Genomic DNA, 13,444 nt, shown 5'->3' with positions numbered 1-13,444 from the left:
CAGTTTGGGTTACCTGGCTTCAGCGCTCCAGCTCTACATGATGTTTCCTCCAGGTGCACATGCAGTTTCTTGCTTCCCGTGGGTGCTGTCACCAGGCGGCAGGCGGGGTATGGGTGAGTGCCGATGAGTCATGGCCTTGGCACGCCGGCAGTCTTCCTACCCTTCCACTTATGGGCACCAGCGGCCCCTGCGTAAGTCATTGGTTCCCCTCACAGGAGCCAGCTGGCTGTCGTGGGCCAAGCTGCTTATGATGGTGACATGAAGCCTCCACCCCGAGAGTGTCGAAGGCCTGGCCCAGGCTGTACTTGCCAGTGGGGAGCTCTGCTGCCTCCGGCCCCGGAATCGGGGAAGTTCAGAGAGACAGAGGCTCCCGGAGAATAACCTCAGGCGGCAGCTGACAGCAGGGCGAGGCCCCTGGTCTGACTCTAGGACCAGCCTGGCTCCTTGAGAGTACAGGGCCTCCTCACTTCTCGAGGTGGGGACAGGTGCACCGCCTGCGGGGAGACACTGGGTTTTCACACCCTCTGTTGTATGTGCCTCCCCTGTGAGCCTTCCCTGAGACCCCGTGGGCTGGGTGCCCACTAAACACTTGGTCCCTCTCCCACGAGGTTGTGGGCTCCTGAGGGTAGAGGCCTGTGAATGTCGCCCCTCGCTTTCTGCGCTGCCTGGAACAGAGGGTGTACCTCGCTGAAGCTCAGTTTTCTCCTTAAGGACCTGCCTAAGCCTGTTGTAGGGACTGGATCGAATAATTCAGGCGATGTGCTCGTGCACTGGTCCCAACATGGGGAAGGCTTGCGCGACAGCCTCTCATCCTATCCCTGTACCGTCGGCACAGCGCCCAGCCCTGTGAGGTACCAGACATGGGTGACTTACCTAGACATGCCCATTCAGCAGCCCCTTGAGCAAAAAGGACCTACCCTTGCCTTTCAGATGCAGACCAAGATGCAGAAAGGCACGTGGCTTATTAGCCTATGCCCCCTGTCCTGTGCTGCCCACCTACACTCTGCTTTAACCCTTCTCAGGCCGCAGGTATCCAGGCAGGTGTCAGAGGTGCAGCCCCTGCACACCGGGGACCCTATCCATCCTGCTAGTTGGGAGGACTAGGAGTTCCAGATGTGAGACCTCCAGTTCCTGCTGCCCTCAGAACCAGGCCCAACCCTTGCCGTGACCTTGAGGGCTGCCACTTTTCAGAGTGCACTGGGCCCATCTCCACCCATAGACCATACTGCCCCATCTTTACCTCGAGCACCAATCTCTTCCCACCACAGGGGCCTGTGCCTGAGATGGTCCCTCTACAGAAATACCTGCTCCTGGCATAGCTGGCTTGTTGCCCATTCTGACTCTCTGCTGCCACCCTAGAGAGGCACGGCTTCCCTGTTTAAAGCAGGCTCTCCCATCACCCATCTTCACAGCAGACTGTTCGCTTGGCTCTGTGCCCTTCCAGACCCACAGCCGTTACCTCCCCATCTCCCCCACCCTCCCACCCTCTTCCAAAGGTGGAACACACAGGAGGGATTGGGAAATTTGCTGAACAAAGAAGTTATACATAAGCCCTGATCTGTTAGCAGGACTGTGGGATGAACAAAACGTTCTGGAAAGTGGGTGTGACGGTCAGATGTGGAGGGAGGGAAATCTTCCCAGGGAGAGAACGTCTCCGGGTCAGCCTGCTCCTGCTGGGCTGGGAGGGCCGAGCACACCCCACCGATCACCCCAGGCTGCCCTGACCCCGCCTTCCCTGTGCCCGCAGCACCGGCAGCTGCTGAAGGACAGCTTCATGGTGGAGCTGGTGGAGGGGGCCCGCAAGCTGCGCCACGTCTTCCTCTTCACCGACCTGCTTCTCTGCACCAAGCTCAAGAAGCAGAGCGGAGGGTGAGTGACGATGTGGCCCCCATCCCGGCGGTCACCTCCCCATGACGCTCCAGGACATGGAGGGCCCTCTCTTTACATTCTGTCTCCACTTGAGCACAATGCCGGGCTCAAGGTTAAAGATTGTCACTAGCAATCTGGAGAAGTCATCAGGCATCATGGTGACCAGCTTTGACTCCCGTAGTGAGGGGTAAACCTGACCATGGCTTCCGGCACCATTGCAGAAAGGTTACCTCGGGACCTATCCGGGAAGCGTGAGGTCAGGGGCTGCAGGCAGTGCTGGGTGGTGACTGCCCCTTGTCTCCCCGAGCCTGGTGGTGGCTTCTAAGTTACTCTCGGCACAGGCCTGCACACATTCCCCTCCTCCTTCCAGGGATTGGGTTCACCCAGGTTGCACCAGGTTGGAATGGAGCAAAGAGGGCCATGTTAGGAAGGACCAGCACGGGGCTCTTCCCTGCATCCTGCCGTTTCCCTGCTGAGTGGGTTTAATCAGTCAACTCAGAGGACAGCCTTAGTTCCCCCTTCTGTCAGGCGAGGGGATGACCAGCTAGATCTGTAGTCCCTCAAACTCTACGGCCCTGGGGGTGGATTTCAGTCCTGTCCTGTCATTGTGCAGTCTTGATGTGCTCCCACATGAGCCTGCAACCTTAGGGCCAGCTCAGGATAAGGTGGATCTAGACTCCTGAGATGCCTGGGGCCTGTGGTCACGTGTTCAGAGTGTCTGTTCCCAGGAATCACAGTTCCCAGGAATCCCAGCGCCTGCCAGTGGCCTCATCCCAGTCTGTTCCATGGAACACATGCTGGGTTTTGGGTTAGGTAAAGCATGTATGGCCAGGAACATGGGCTCTTGGCCTCTTGACAGCAGTGACATCAACCACGGAAGGCAGCCGGTGCATGTGAACGTTCTTCTCTCCCCATCCCCAGCAAAACCCAGCAGTATGACTGCAAATGGTACATTCCGCTCACGGATCTCAGCTTCCAGATGGTGGACGAATCGGAGGCAGTGCCCAACATCCCCCTGGTGCCGGACGAGGAGCTGGATGCTTTGAAGATCAAGATCTCCCAGATCAAGAGTGACATCCAGAGAGAGAAGGTGCACGCCAGGGGAGCGAGGGCCGGGTTCGGTGTGGTCTGAATGGGCAGCAGCCCCCCCACCCGGCCAGTGGGTGCTTTCTACATCAGGCCTCTGGGCCCCAGGTCTGGTCTCTGGGACCCCTGTAAGCTCTCAGCTCTGGGAGGGCTGGCATCTGGGCACAGGTAGGTGCCCAGTTGTTCTGAGAACCCCCAGCTCAGTGGGGAGCCCCATACCAGAGCAGCTGCCAATCCAGCCTTCCAGAAAAACGAAGGGAACTGGTCGTGGTCTCTACAATGTGCCTTTCACGGGATACTTCCTGCACCTGGTGGACCGCCTCATACTTAGTTGTCCGACTTGTGACCGGGGGTCCCTCTCGAGAGAAACTTGTTTATACTGGCAAGTTTAGACTGGGTCCAGTTTATGTCTGCCTGACCATTGCTGTGGCACTGGGAGCCTGATTTTGTGTTTTCACTGGCATCCCCGGGGAAAACTTAACCTCAGCAAACACCTCCTAATTTTCAGAACCACACCACCACAATACGAAACAAGTTCAGAGATTTCACCTACAGGTTTTGGACAAGGAGGTGCCATGAGTAGGGAGGGCAGTCTTCTGTCCCTGGGTCACACAAGGCAGAAATGAAGACTCGGAGAGAGAGAGCGTGCACATGACAGCTAGCAGTATTTATAATGGAACAGGGTGTGATCCCTTTTAAGTTCACAGGCAGATTCCTGGATGGTCCTTTTAAGGAAGCAGCAGGAACGTGGGAGCTCAGTCAGCTGGGCGGGAGAGAGGCTTCTGGGTTCTCACCTCTGGCCACGGGCTTGAGCTGTTCGAGTGTGTGGTCTCCTGATACCCAGGCTGCATCCTTTGCTGTATGGTTCCATTACACGGGTGAAGTACCAAGTCACCAGAGAGAAAGTCACAGCCAGACAGTAGAGGGCTTGGAGTAGTCCAGGATGCAGGGCTGAGGGAGGTGCTGGCTGTCCCCCATACAAGCTACCCTGATGTGGGCCAGGCCCAGGTGAGAGTGCCACCCCACCAGGTGTTCAGGACTACCAGCGCTTGGTTTTTCCCAGAGATATTTGAAGACTGTAAAAATGGCAAGGATGAACCCCTCAATCAAAGGTTAGCCAGGCCAGAGGAAGGGAGTGGCAAGAAGATTAGGCCTGGGTCCAGGGATGCCCAGGTAGGGTGGATGCAGCAGGACAGGAGTTCCTCAGCCCTTGCCCAGCTGCCCAGCCTGCTGTACCCAAACCCAGCACACTTAGGAACACAGGGAGCTTCGAGACTGGGGTGAACATTCTATTGTTCATCGTTGTGGGACTGTGACCTCCAAGGTAGGGTGTCCCCGTGCAGAGTGGGAGCCAGTGCTCAGGGCAGCTGAGGCCTATTGACTGTTACTGTTGCATTCTCCATGTTCAGCTCTTTGGGGGATGGGATAGGATGGGGCCCTACCTGGTGACAGGCAGCACAGTTTTCTCCTCCCCAGGGATAGTGGCTTCTAGAGTGAAACACACAGCTCAGCGTAGGAACGGCCTTCCCATCCAGGTTCTGTTGACAGTTGTCTGGCCTTCTGCTGAGACCTCCACAAACGTGCCCAGGGGGCCCGATGCTGAAACCTAGTTGGATTAGGAAGGGGGTGAAGGACCCTCTAGGTCATAACGGCCTCCTGGACATTGTCTGAATTTGGGAAAATGAAAGGCAGGGATGTTTGTAAAAGTCTCTTCTCTCCGCCCTTGTGAGAGGAAAGACTTAATTCCTACAAAAAAGGTTTACTGAGCATGTCCTGCAGCTTGTGCCTTGCCTTGACCCTGTAAAAAGGCTCTTTCTGTCCTCCAAAGGCCACCAGCAACTGCGGTCTGGGGCCCCGGGCTGTGCTGAGTGGAGAGATGGGATTCTCGCCCTCTGCAGGCTGAATGCAGCTGGTGGGTGGGGATGGATGGAGTGGGAGTGGGTTGTGTGGGGTGCTGGAATGGGAAGGTGAGGCTGTGGCATCTCCCCGCAGAGGGCGAACAAGGGCAGCAAGGCCACGGAGAGGCTGAAGAAGAAGCTGTCGGAGCAGGAGTCACTGCTGCTGCTCATGTCTCCCAGCATGGCCTTCAGGGTGCACAGCCGCAATGGCAAGGTGAGCGCCTACTGTGCTGGCCCCTCCTGCTCTCCCGGCCTGGGATGGGCTCCTGACTGCCTCATGGCAGCGCGTTTTCACTTGGACGCACCCCACACTGAGAGAGGCTTGTCCAGCATGGTGCATGCAAGCACACTCATTCCCTTGTCTGGGGCTTTGGGCCGTAGCCCCCAGGTTGAGTGGCAGCTGGCTCAGCTTCCACAACTGGGAGTGGGCAGGGTCTCCAGGGAGGGTATAGGGCAGGGGAGCCTAGCAGGTGCAGACCTGGCCCTTGGTACAGGGATGCTGTCCCGGGACCTTGAGGGCCAGAGACGCATTTTCTGTCCTGAGTCTGGCTCCTGCTGCCATCTGTAACCTGGGCCTCTCCCTCCTGTCAGACCTGGCCGGGAGAGGCTGCTGGTGGGCTCTGCTGGTGGGGCTTGTGGGTTCAATGCAGGAGGTCAGGTCTGGGTTAATCTTCACCTCTGCAGATCCCACCTGGTCACCTCCATGTCTCTAAGCTGTGCCCCTCTGCCAGCATCACACCCTGACCTATGTGGTTCAGGTGAGAGCTTGTGCCACGGGTGCTGTGGCATCCAGCTGGCAGGAAGGGTAGGGAGTGCCGGAAGCGACATGCCAGGCCATGAGCACACCTGGCCACGGGGCTCCAGCCAGCTGGAGGTATGAGTTGTGTGCCCTAAGGTGCCCCGGGCCTACCAGGCATTTGCGTAGCCAGGGTGGAGATAACTGGGTGTGTTCTTCTCGCCCACCCTAGAGTTACACGTTCCTGATCTCCTCTGACTATGAGCGTGCAGAGTGGAAGGAGAACATCCGGGAGCAGCAGAAGAAGTGTGAGTATCCTCTGTCCCGAGAACATCTAGGCTTCAAAACATTAGGGCCAGGCTGGCAGCTCCTGTGATGTTAAACCTTCTTTTTTATTTTGAGGGGTTTTATCCAAGTGAAGTGTTGCATTGGAGATAGCCGCCCTGATAGGCCCCCAGGCCTCTTGTCTCCCCACCTGCCTATCCTGCCCCCATCCCCTGGGCACTCATTTCCCCACTGCCCTGTGATCCCCCTTCCCCAGGCCCTTTCCTGATTCCACACCCGCCCCTACACACACCCCTGCCATCTGCCCCCAGCCTGCTGCCCATACACCCCACCCCTGGCCTGCCCCCTAGGCCTTTCTGGGACCCTGCCACCACCCCATTTTCTTGACCTCCCCCATTTCCCCTCATCTGCTCCCCGCCCCCCGGGCCTTCCCTGCCCCAGCAGGTGCTGATGCTAAAGGGGCCTTTGGCTGGGCCCACTTGTGCAGCCCCACTGCTGGCCCCACTGCCCTGTTCATATGGCCAGGGTTGCCGGCTCTCAGCACAGGGGCACTCCCTCCTGTCTGTGGCAGCCCCTTCCTTCTCTGGGCACTTCCTTCTGTCAGGGTGCTCCTTCCTTCGGCTCCTGCCTGGCAGTGTCAGTGGGGAAGGCAGACCCGGTTCCCTCCTTGGAGGTTTGGGATTCACATGCCATCCTTACCAAGATCTTCCCACTGGGACTCTGTGTGCCACTGTCCCTCTTGCAGGGGGAGCTGGGCTGAGCACTGTATCCAGGTGGCCTGGTCCTCCCACAGCTGTGGGCCATCTCCTGCAAAGCAGCGTATTTCACAGGGATGCTGGGCTGGGGCTCTGCATGCCTCTGGCCTGGCCTGACCTCCCGCCCCCTCAGGCTCATCATTCTCACCTATGCAGAGCCACATCTCAGCCCCCAATGCCACCGTGGCCTGGAGGAACACGGATCTCCAGGCAGCCCTGCCAGTGCTTGTGTCCCGGGGTTTCCTGTCATAACATGGGAGCCCCAGCCATTTCCAGAGTGGCAGCCTCTGTAGCCTGTTCAGCATTATGCCCAGAAATAAGCCCCTTTTCCTCACCTGGTGGAGAAACAGGGCCTGTGTTAGCAGAGGAGGGGCAGAGCCATGCTGCTGTCTGGGAGACCTCACAGGGAGGTGCTCCCAGTCCAGCTGCTCATTCTCAGACCTGCCGCGTGGCTGTGCATAGGTAGCGTGGGACGTGTGTGTTTGTAAGTCTCATGCTAAGATTTCTGCAGGCCTGGGCTCTCCAAGGCCACACCTCGCTCTGCTGCCAGACCGGCACTGCACTTGGGAGCCAAGTGCCCTCTCCTGAGCCCTCAACCCTGGCACCAGTTCTTGCCATGCCCCTTTCCCAGGGTGTGGTGGGGGTCCAGCGGGAGGAGCCAGAGGGCCAAGGAGCAGACTGACCAGTTGGTGCACCTCTTTTCCAACCTCCCAGGTTTCAAAAGCTTCTCCCTGACATCCGTGGAGCTGCAGATGCTGACCAACTCGTGTGTGAAACTCCAGACCGTCCACAGCATTCCGCTGACCATCAACAAGGAAGGTGGGCCCACCCTCCTGTGTACAGGGCACCTGTAGGGAGGGCAGGCAGCTAGCCCGAAGGCTGATCCCCTCTTCCTGTTAGCACTTTTGTTGGGACTAGTGGACTTTGGTTCAGAAGGAAGAGCTGTGCTTATTAGGGCCTCTTGTCTCCTCCCAGGAGTGGACGAGGTGGGTTAGGAGCGGTTTCTCCCTGAGTGGCTGCTGCTGGGTGGTTGAGGAGATGCACAGCTTCTATTCCTAGTCAGGAGGCTGCAGCAGATGCTCCTCAGATGCTGTGTGCCTTGGATCTGGCCCCACTCCCGTCCTCCCAGCCCTCCTCTCCTCCAGCTACCTGCCAGCCGGCACTTTTGGTCAAGCTGAGTTTTGCATTCACTGTTGCACGTATGCTCAGTCACACACACAGCATACGCTATGCACATGTGTCCACACACACCCCACTCACATCCCATGTCACCCCGACCCCCTCTGCTGTCCTTGGAACCTTATTACACTTTGGGTCACTGGTTTGCCTGTGTTGTGAAACCAACTGGATCCTGAGGTCCCCAAGACAGAAATCATGATGGGTATATTTTTGGCCCATGACACTGGCTTGCCTTGTGCTGGGCAGATGGCAGCCACACGGTGTCCACTGGATGGTTGATTCTGAAGCAGAGTTAGCTTGTCACCTGCCTCCCTTTCCCGGGACAACAGAAGCTTACCTCTTTGGTCTCTTGCGCAGATGATGAGTCTCCGGGGCTCTATGGGTTTCTGAATGTCATCGTCCACTCAGCCACTGGATTTAAGCAGAGTTCAAGTAAGTACTGGTATGGGGAGGAAGGTTGCAGCGGCCGAACCAGGGCCTCCACCCAGGAAGGACTCATCGGGCAGGGTGTGGGGAAACAGGGAGATTGTTCAGACGACCACGGGACACCTTTGACCCCTGGCCGCTGTGGAGTGCTTGTGCTTGTTGATGCCTTCTGGGTGTGGAATTATTTTTCCCCGCAGTGGCCTCTGCCCTCTCCCTAGCCTGTCTCAGATCCTGGGAGCTGACGAGCTGCCCCCTGCAGGTGGATCGTGTAATCGCAGGGGTTTGGGAAGGAGTTTGACAGACATCCCCTGGGGTGCCTAGGAGTCTTGGGTCCAAGCCAGGAGGGCTGTCAGCAGTGCAGCTTCACCCCACAGCAGAGCAGATTTGGCGGCTCTGTCGAGCTGGATGGATAATACGCTTTTTTTCCTTCTCCTCTAAGTGGGGGTCTCCCCCAGCTACTGGAGCTGTCAGAGCAGTAAAGGCTGGTAACACGTCAGTTGCACTGTGTAAGTTTCTAGAGGCCAGGCGCAGTGGCTCATGCCTGTAATCCCAGCAATTTGGGAGGCTGAGGCAGGGGGATCGCTTGAGCTCAGGAGTTGGAGACCAGCCCGACCAACATGATGAAACTCTGTGTCTACTAAAAATACAAAGATGCCAGGCGTGGTGGCTCACACCTGTAATCCCAGCACTTTGGGAGGCTGAGGCAGGTGGATCACTTGAGATCCGGAGTTCGAGACCAGCCTGACCAACATGTTGAAACCCCGTGTCTACTAAAAATACAAAGATTAGCCAGGCAAGGTGATGGGCGCCTGTAATCCTAACTACTTGGGAGGCTGAGGCAAGAGAATCACTTGAACCTGGGAGGCAGAGGTTGCAGTGAGCCGAGCTTGTGCCACTGCATTCCAGCCTGGGCTTCAGAGGGAGCCTCCGCCTCAGGGAAAAAAAAAAAAGTTCCTAGAAACAGCAAAATGTAGAGGAAGAAAGCTTACCAGGGATTGTTGGGGGATGGGGTTAGGAGAGGACTAACTGCAGATGAACCTAAGGGGACTTTTTAGGTCAGAGCAGTGTCGTGAAAAGATTGTGGTGCTGTTTGCACTGGCGTTTAAATTTCCTAAAAATCCTTAAACCCTACACTTGGAATGGATGAATTATATGACATGCAAATTGCACCTTCATAACACTGTAACACATAATCTTTCCCCTGGGCCTGTCTCTGGCTGCCTCATAAACGCTGGTGTTTCCTTCATCAGCCTCCCTCCATCCCTGCATCTCCTCCTGGGTCCTGTCTGTGAGCAGTAGAGTGTGACACCCTACGCTGCCCCGTGGTCCCAGACTTGTCTGTCCTTGCCTCCCTGTTACTTTTCTTTCTATCTCTTCCTTGCGCCATGCACTCAACCTTGCATCCCCAAACCAAACCTATTATTCATGGCCCCCAAACTTGTTCCCCCTCTGTCCTGTCCCGTTGAGGGGCACCACCATCCATTCCCGTGGCCAAGCCAGAAACCGTGGTCCGCTCTCCCTCTGTTAAATGCCATTCATTAAATGCCGCTCTTCCTCTTTTAAATGCCTCAGTGAGGCTTCTTGATTGTCTCTGGCTGCCTGGCCAGGCCCTGGCTGTGGCCTCCTCCCTGGTCATCATAGCTCCGGATATCCCTGCAGAAAGGGTCCCCACCACCAGGCCTCTCCATCCCCTGTCTCAGGTAGTTTTTCTAAAACACAAACCCCACCCTGCCACTTACCACCTACAGCCCAGCCCCACTCTTCTGCAGCCCATGCCTCCTTCCCTTCCCCCTGCACCCCATGACTTCCCCAGCACTGAGCTGCTTCCTATACCCCACAGTGGCCTGGAGTCCCCTTTGCCTTGACTCTTTGCCCGATAATACTTGCAGCAGGGTCTGCTGTGTAGGATGCAGGAGCTTCCCACATCCCCCAGGACGGCTGGCCTCTGCTGTGGCATCACTGTGTAACGATGGCGTGTACACCTCTCTGTCCCCACTAGTGCAGGGGCCTTCTCATCACAGGGGCTTTAGCTGGGGTTTGTGGACTGACTGAGTGAACGAATGTTGTGGGAAGTCCTGTTTCCCAGCTGCCCCCAGGGAAATTCCACAGAGCAGGCAGGGGCATCGCGTGAGGTGCTGGTGTTCATGCCAGACCCCCATTAGGTGTTGAATTTTTAAAAAGAAAGTTAAAAACTTTTGTATTTTTTTTCTGATTCTGCAAATAACGCCTGCTCTTACAGACCATGTGGGTGATGTGGAGAGGAGCTGTGACCTTCTCCATATTCCCTTCTCCCCACAGATCTGTACTGCACCCTGGAGGTGGATTCCTTTGGGTATTTTGTGAATAAAGCAAAGACGCGCGTCTACAGGGACACAGCTGAGCCAAACTGGAACGAGGTGAGGAGCTGATTCCACAAGGGCCGAGCCTGCCAGCCGGGGCACAGGATGTTTCCCACTGGAGAGAATCTGAACCTCCAGGGGCTCCCTGAGGGCTTCCCCCGAAGGCAGTGCTGCTGAATTCCAGGAATCTCCTGGGGGGCCGGGAGGTGACGTGTCCAAGAGATTTTGTCTCTGTTCCTGAAAACCTTACCCACCCCCATCATCACAAAGAAGCCGCCTATTTTGCTGGAGAAGTGTTTGGAAAGACTTAAAAGGGCTTTTTGTCTGCCTTTGTTAGCGCTTATGTTTATTTGGTAGGTTTCCATAGTGTTTTTCCGCAGAAGTTGGAATGAGCTCCCGTGACCCTTGTGGCTTCCAGAAGCCTGGGGCTCTGCTGTGGGGCTGGGGCAGGTACCGTAGGGTCCTGCTTGCTTGTCTCGGGGTGTTGGGCTTGTACTGTGTGTCACAGTGCCTTCCTCCACCTTGGAGTGCTGCTGTGTGAGTCACATAGCCATTTGGCCCTGCCCCTTCGGGAGTGGAGGAATGATTGCAGAGAGGCCCGTATTGACTAAGTCCCAGATCCATGAGAGGTGCCGTTTACCAGCTTCTGCAGCAGTTGTGACCTCGAAGGTCTCATTCTTGATGATGCAGGTAGAGGCAGCTGGGCCTGCAGAGAGCTGTCTCCCACCCCTGCTCCTGCGAAGGAGGAAGCCAGGAGCCCCCAGGCTGCTTGGTCTACATGGGTCACAAGGCTGGTAGAGCGAGCAGTGGGGCTGGAACCCAGGTCTCCTTTCTCAGCATCCACTACTCTTTGATCATTTTAGACATGTTGCTTGAATGGTGCAAGGGCACAAGGAGCTCAGGAAAATTACCTGGACATCCCTGCAGAAAGGGCTAAGTGGCAGCTGTGATGACAGGGGGTATAAGAGCCACATGGGGTCCATCGAAGAAGCCTTTGCAGAGACCAAGAGTGCCACGACCCAGCAGAGGAGACAGCAAGAGAGGGTGCCAGGCAGTGTGCAAAAGGTTCAGGTGCCAGGCATGTACGGAAGCTCCAGGGAGGCATGAAGTCATGAGGGTTAGATTGCAGCAGGTCACCTCCACCACCCTCACTGTCCATGAAGATCTGGGCTTGGGGACACTCACATGTTCCTGGCGCACACACCCACCCACCCACTCCTCCATTCAGGTTCAGAAATTCCTGCTGCTTTCTTCTTCCCTCACCCTCCTCCATTTCCCCAGCAAGAAGCCACACGTCCACACACGTTGGCGTAAAGTGCAGATTCACCAATGGCACCATCGGGGTGGCGGAGGAGAGAGTTCATACCACACCCACGCAGACAACTTGAAAGCTAGGGGAGCAGTTTTTCCTCCAAGTCCCTGTCCCTCCTGTGTCAACCCCAAGGATCCTCTTTGTTTCCTTTTAGATAGAATTCATTTTTTAAAGAGTGGGTTTAGGTATGCAGCACAATGGAGCGGAAAGAACAAGGAGTTCCCATGTACCCCCTGCCCCCCACCTCATTTATGGACATTCCACCCTGGGGTGGGACGTGAGTTACAGTTGATGAGCCTGCGTTAACCCATCATTATCACCCAGAGTTCATAGTTGACATAGGGTTCATTCTTGGTGTTACACGTTATGGGTTTTGACAAATGTAGAATGATGTGTATCCACCATGATAATATCTTATGGAACAGTCTCACCACCAGAAAAGTGAACCTACGTTGACAGATCATTATCATTCAGAGTCCATAGAAATAACTTTTTGTTGTTGTGGGTTTTTTTTTTCTTTTTGAGGAAGAATCTCACACTGTTGGCCAGGCTGGAATGCAGTGGCATGATCTTGGCTCACTGCAGCCTCCACCTCCTTGATTCAAGCAATTCTTGTGCCTCAGCCTCCCAAGTAGCTGGGATTACAGGCATGCACCACCACACCCGACTACTTTTTGTATTTTTAGTAGAGATGGGGTTTCGCCACGTTGGCTAGGTTAGTCTCGTACTCCTGGTCTCAAGTCTGCCCACCTCGGCCTCGCAAAGTGCTGGGATTATAGGTGTGAGCCCTCACGCCCAGCCCGTAGAAATATCTTTTAACAAGCACCTTGGAGATTGTGAGGCAGGTGGTGTGGGGCTCACCCTTTGAGATGCTGGTGTAAGGAGTTTGGATTAGGTTTGACTGGCAGTCGGAGCTTCTGGAAGCATCCAGGCTGAGCCACAGTCTCATGCCAGGGATGCTTACAGGAAACATTTCCATGTGTCCCAGGACTAAGGGAGGAGGGTCTCAGGCATCAATCCCCCTGGGCCAGCAAGGGCGACAGGGAGAGCCTGGGTTCAGAGGACCCTTCAGCTATAACACTGACCTGTTTGTTCACATTGGACTTCCTCCCTTCTCCCTCGGGCCTCCAGGAATTTGAGATAGAGCTGGAGGGCTCCCAGACCCTGAGGATACTGTGCTACGAAAAGTGTTACAACAAGACGAAGATCCCCAAGGAGGATGGCGAGAGCACGGACAGACTCATGGGGAAGGGCCAGGTCCAAGTAAGGCGGCCATCTCTACCCTCCCCTGCCTGATGTATGGTGTCCTTTTTCATGCAGCCCTTGGGGACACTGAGATGGCCTTGCACCAAGGGTGGGGTGGGGTGGGCAGCTGTGACTCTGAAACATCCGTTGTGGGAGACCTGAGTCGGTGCCTGCATGTGTCTTGATGGGTCTTGATGTTCTGCTCTCTGTCTGCATGTCTGTTGTGTCGGCTCATTCCCAAAGGAATTTCCATTCAACTTGATTTTGCAGCTGGGGCCTCAGTTCCTGCCTGGCCATAGGAGAACCCAAAGGCA

At 56.0% G+C, this 13,444-nt stretch overlaps 1 protein-coding gene across 3 annotated transcripts in view; it reads left to right on the top strand.

The window, feature by feature from the left end:
- BCR (BCR activator of RhoGEF and GTPase) overlaps positions 1 to 13,444 on the top strand; it is a 132,864-nt gene that overhangs the window by 101,374 nt on the left and 18,046 nt on the right. For all 3 annotated transcript variants that reach the window (XM_073006956.1, XM_073006957.1, XM_073006958.1), the window contains 8 exons: positions 1,748 to 1,869; positions 2,791 to 2,959; positions 4,948 to 5,067; positions 5,822 to 5,897; positions 7,344 to 7,448; positions 8,166 to 8,240; positions 10,533 to 10,630; positions 13,017 to 13,148. In XM_073006956.1, the coding sequence (XP_072863057.1) occupies positions 1,748 to 1,869; positions 2,791 to 2,959; positions 4,948 to 5,067; positions 5,822 to 5,897; positions 7,344 to 7,448; positions 8,166 to 8,240; positions 10,533 to 10,630; positions 13,017 to 13,148 (897 nt within the window). The remainder of the gene's footprint in view (positions 1 to 1,747; positions 1,870 to 2,790; positions 2,960 to 4,947; positions 5,068 to 5,821; positions 5,898 to 7,343; positions 7,449 to 8,165; positions 8,241 to 10,532; positions 10,631 to 13,016; positions 13,149 to 13,444) is intronic.

The sequence above is a fragment of the Chlorocebus sabaeus genome, chromosome 19 (assembly GCF_047675955.1).
Source record: "Chlorocebus sabaeus isolate Y175 chromosome 19, mChlSab1.0.hap1, whole genome shotgun sequence".
Classification (NCBI taxonomy): Eukaryota; Metazoa; Chordata; class Mammalia; order Primates; family Cercopithecidae; genus Chlorocebus; species Chlorocebus sabaeus.
Note: the sequence above shows the minus strand (reverse complement) of the source record. Positions and strands in the feature narration are given on the sequence as shown.